This window comes from Sprattus sprattus (assembly GCF_963457725.1).
Source record: "Sprattus sprattus genome assembly, chromosome: 7".
Taxonomy (NCBI): Eukaryota; Metazoa; Chordata; class Actinopteri; order Clupeiformes; family Clupeidae; genus Sprattus; species Sprattus sprattus.
The window spans coordinates 3,048,495-3,053,494 of record NC_137926.1 but is presented as its reverse complement, the minus strand read 5'-3'; the positions used below and the strand labels follow the sequence as shown (position 1 = coordinate 3,053,494).

The 5,000-nt window shown below is 41.4% G+C and overlaps 2 protein-coding genes across 3 annotated transcripts in view; both read left to right on the top strand.

The window, feature by feature from the left end:
• tln1 (talin 1) overlaps positions 1 to 3,230 on the top strand; it is a 114,939-nt gene extending 111,709 nt beyond the window's left edge. For both annotated transcript variants that reach the window (XM_080842175.1, XM_080842174.1), the window contains 2 exons: positions 539 to 664; positions 1,547 to 3,230. In XM_080842175.1, coding sequence (XP_080698301.1) covers positions 539 to 664; positions 1,547 to 1,681 — 261 coding nt within the window. In that variant the 3' untranslated portion in view covers positions 1,682 to 3,230. The remainder of the gene's footprint in view (positions 1 to 538; positions 665 to 1,546) is intronic.
• Positions 3,231 to 4,297: 1,067 nt separating this feature from the next.
• Positions 4,298 to 5,000, top strand: part of tpm2 (tropomyosin 2 (beta)) — a gene marked incomplete at its 5' end in the record, with an annotated part of 21,090 nt that continues 20,387 nt past the window's right edge. The window contains one exon of the mRNA XM_080842475.1: positions 4,298 to 4,580. Coding sequence (XP_080698601.1) covers positions 4,467 to 4,580 — 114 coding nt within the window. The remainder of the gene's footprint in view (positions 4,581 to 5,000) is intronic.

Here is a 5,000-nt window from a genome sequence, read left to right as displayed (position 1 = left end):
CATAGTCACATCTTATAGTTCTCCAGACTTCTCCTTAGGCCTCTTACAATGTAGCCACCTGGCCTTCACTATAGATGTATAAAGAATATTTACATAGGATCCCCTTATCCCAAGCCCTGGGTGACACTCTGAGCTCATATAAACATTGCACAACAGGTCATACAAAACCCCTGGCCAACTAAGTAACCTATTCAATTCAAGTTATACTATGGAATACTATACTAACCTAATAAATGAAATGTGAAACATATGAATTGTATCCTACACTCACACTACACTCACAACCTGCTGCTCAGGGAGAGTCTCCATCTCAAACACAGAGCCATGGGCTGCCGTGTTTAACCCCCCTGAGACAGGTCTGAGACCAGCCATGAGCACCTTCAGGTCTCGCCGAGCGGACTGAAGATCAGCTGAGAACAACTGTCCTCCTGTGTCATACCCGAGATCTTGTCTGGGACTCAGAAGTTGCTAGACCAGACCTAAATCATCAGGCATCTGTGAAATGTTGTTCTAACTGTTGTGGTTTTAACTTGTGCAGGCTGCTGGCAATGCTGTCAAGAGGGCCTCAGACAACCTGGTCAAGGCCGCCCAGAAGGCCGCCTTCGATCGCCATGACGACCAGGCGGTCATGGTGAAGAGCAAGATGGTGGGCGGAATCGCTCAGGTAAGCAGAGATCAGTCACACAGCCCACTGGTATCTCCCTAGTCTAGATCCAGTATTAGATCCCTATTTCACTGTGTGTGTGACAAGGGAGCAGTCTAGTCTACCATTATAATAAACACATTTTTGAAATCCTCTTCAGAGTCAAGACTCTCGTGTATGTATATTGTGAATTAAAAAAAAAAAATGTCAAGCATTTGAAATAGTACAAATACATATCTGACATATTACCTTATAAGTGTAGGTGCATGTATTATACAAGCAGGTTTATTGTAATTACTCACCAAACTGTTTATAGAAAGGGTTCGTATTTATTTTATAAATCATTTTACGAGTCTGTGCTGGAGAGTAGCCCGTTTTACACCATCTAAGTTGGGAGAAGTGGTGGGCGTCCTCATGATGATCTATTGGGATGTATTACTATATTATATTATTATGTAACAAACAGGGCTGCACTTTAGAACCCCTGAGCCCGATGGACCTCCACTACTCTTTACTGCACCTCCACTACGCTTTACTGCACCTCCACTACTCTTTACTGCACCTCCACTACTCTTTACTGCACCTCCACTACCTTTGCCATCAGGCTGTCCATCTTGCCAGGCCAAAGTTGTGAAATGGAGTCCAAAAGTGGACAAATAACCTGTATTGCGCAATCCATATTGTTAAGTAAAGAGTGAATCAGGTCTTGTCGTTAGCTTAATTTACTTTGCATTTTCATAAAGTTAGCCTTCAGTGTTAGCTGATACAGGCAGTGGGATGCTAAGCCTGAGAGTGATTTGGGTTTTTCCTCGTGTGCGTGTGTGTGTGTGTGTGTGTGTCTGTGCGTGTGTGTCTGTGTGTGTGTGTGTGTGTGTGTGTGTGTGCCTGTGTGTGTGTGTGCAGATCATCGCGGCCCAGGAGGAGATGCTGAGGAAGGAGCGAGAGCTTGACGAGGCCCGCAGAAAGCTGGCCCACATCCGCCAGCAGCAGTACAAGTTCCTCCCCACGGAGCTCCAGGAGGACGGACAGGACCAATGAGAACCGCGACCACTCGTCCGCTCTCTCTCACACACACACACGTGCACACACAGACACACATACACACACACATGCGCCATGCAAGCAAAGACAAATCAGCGGCTTGGGATTTATACCCATGCCACAGTTTTATTATATATTTTTGTGGAGAGTGTAACTATGATGACATGCACCATTCTGGGCAAAGCAATTGTAAGAGATGAAATAGGGGTAAAAAGTGAACAAATGTATCAGGATGTTTATTTTAAACTTTGGGTTATTTTTTTGTTTTGTTTTCACCGTTCTTTTTGTATTTGTCACTTTTCCAAGCGTTGCCGTGCCATGACTTAACTGTTATTTGTTTTGTTTGTGTCCTCCGCGCAACGTATGCAAATCTCTAAGGTAACTGCGCTTTTAAACGCTCCATGTGTTTTCATTTAGCATTTGATCATATAGACTAGTGTTCTGGACCTAGCATGCATGGGTCTTAACTGAGGCTACACATTTCATTTACTCAATCATTTTCATTTATGACGGGCTAAAAAAAAATGAGCCCCTGTTAACACGGCTCAGAACAATGTAATATCAGTGAGTTCAATGATGTTTTTAACTTTGTCATTTTATTTTGATTTTGAGTCATCAGCTTTTGGGGGGTGGAAATTATTAAAAACAGTATTTGTTCGATAGATATGTCTAACATTTAGTCAGGTTCCAAAGAAGATTGTTGTGAATGTTTTGGGCAGCCATCTTAGCCTTTCTTCTTGTGGTGCTTTAACCCAGGGACAGGCGACTGCATCATGTGGCAATTTGGACCAGCAGTGCAATGAGTACCTTTTGTTTTTTGCGATGAAACAATTCAAAGAAAGAAAACATATCATTTTTTTAAGAAAAGAAACAAAAATAAAGCTATGAATTGTGTTACAAATAATATCTTCTATTAAATGTCTATGTTAATAAAAAAAAAGAGTTTGTGAGTGTTCGTTTTCTATTAGTCAGGGCGCCGTTGTCCTTTTGACCTCCTGTGTTAAAGTAAGGTCACGTTTGGAAAGCCATATTTGTTTTCTTGGTTTGTTTAATTATTCAGCCCTTGTCTTGTTCCCCTGATCTACTTGGTGCTATGAGGCAGAGCTTTCTCTGTGATATCAATGTGCATCATAGAGGTGTTTGCAAATATTAAACTTTAGGGAGGAGGTGCATATTAAGTGAATGGTTGCTCTGTAATCTAACTGTTAGTCATGATACACAGGGAATCTAAATCCAGTGTTGGGGTATAGTGCTTTCAAAAGATTTACGCAATCTGAGGCTTCATTATTAGAAGGTTGTGTCTGTTGAACATATCAATGCATCTGAAAGTGCCTTCAAATCTGTTTTTATAACAGCATGTGTGTTTAACTGCTAACATTTCCTAGCTTACACTGTGCACTTATCCATTTGTTTAACTTAAAGAAAAGCCATAGAGAATCCACAAATATTATGTACAATCTTGTTGTTCAGTGATTGTCATTTTGATACCCTTTACACCTGTTTGTAGTGCTATGGGATAGCTGCCCTATAGCACCGTCAAAGACCTATTACCGGGCGTCAATAAAGTTGCTTTTCTTGCCTAAATTTAAATGTTTGTATTCCTTAAACGCCCAAATACCATTGGTAGACTACAGGGCTGTGGAAATTTAAATACTAAGCGATCGCCTCGCTTTGAGAACTTCTCATACGCCAATAATAATAATGTGCCTATGCCGACTGTGAAGGATTGTCAGGCTTGTCACTGCCATACATATTTTTACCTCGGAGTCAAATTATATGACGTCATGTCGAACTGCTACACCTGTGCTTGTGACAACCAGTAGTATTCTTTTCAGAACAAATTGCGACACTTTTCCTAAATCTTATGTCTGGGATAAAATGTCTCAAGATGCTGTGGCCTCTTGCGGGTTTTCTGCGAATAATTATGAAGACATTCAACCTCTTCGTAGACATTCCCTTTAACAGAACCGGTCAGAGACACTTCTCGAGCGACAACATCTTTTGATCTTTAATGCTTTGTCGTTTATTGACAAATGTATTTAAACCATCGTTCGTTGAAGCCTACCTTTACTGTATACAAATATAAGTTATTTGAATTTATCTCATGACAGATGTCCTGGACTATCAGTAAATATGTTATCAGACTAGGATCACTCTACGTAGGTAACATAGCAGTCTTTCTACTACAATTAAAGGCTGTATATAGTTGGATACTGAAAATCCTATTTGTTTTATGAAACGCGTCATTTTCAATTACTATGAAACCGAACTTGCCAGATTGTTGAAACCGGTTTTTAGTCTGAATAAGGCAAGTAGTACAGCCATCATACCATTAAATCATGTCACGGACAGTTAAACCTATCCTAATCGTATGCGGAGTAGGGAGCATCCCATAAACGCATCCAGATTCTTTTAGAGAGTGTAATCCTTAACATGTACACTAGAACAGCAGTCAAATCAAAGTCTCCCAAAGATGGTCAATATCTTGGTGCTAAATTCAAAGTCAGTTCCTAAGGGCAAATCACAGGCGCCCGACGTCACGCTATCCCATGGAGTGACTCGGACAGAACTTTCCAAAAAAGTCGACTGCGCGTCTGGATAGAATTCCTCCCTTGCGCACTACCCAATCCGAATAGAGTCTGCCATCCCACTCTGCTAGCGGTGCAGGTCCAGTTGCTTCTGTCCTCCTCGGCGTCTCTTCAGGGTCCCCACACAGTCGAGAGGCACGCTGCTTTTTTGTCCCGATTTCACCCGGTATTAGGAAAATACACCGACAGCCACCATGGAAGCCATCAAGAAGAAAATGCAGATGTTGAAACTGGATAAGGAGAATGCCATCGATCGGGCTGAGCAATCAGAGTTGGACAAAAAGGCAGCAGAGGACAAATGCAAGCTGGTAAATAGATCCTTCATGCCACTGGAGTTTATTCATTGTTGGTCTTTTTGGCCTATCAAAACAGACAGTGATTTTAGTTTTTGAGAACTGCTTGGAAATGTTTGATGTCTGGCATGCCAGACTCATTCCCTCATTGTCCTCTTTCCGACTCAATTTAGGGAATGTCACACCCATTAAGGAATGTGGCTGACTGGTCTCAGGGCATGGTTGACAAAATTAAGTGTAATTGTCAAAAATAAGTCTAGGCTATTCTATGCAGGGTAAAAATGATAACGGCTTACATCCTAATTATTAGGCTGCTATTTTAAACTATGTATTTGATCTCAGATCAGCTAACGGAGTTGAGATAACCGTAAGATTTGAAATATGATACACGAAGACCGACGTAGAGTATACAACATGGGGGTATCTGAACAGTGC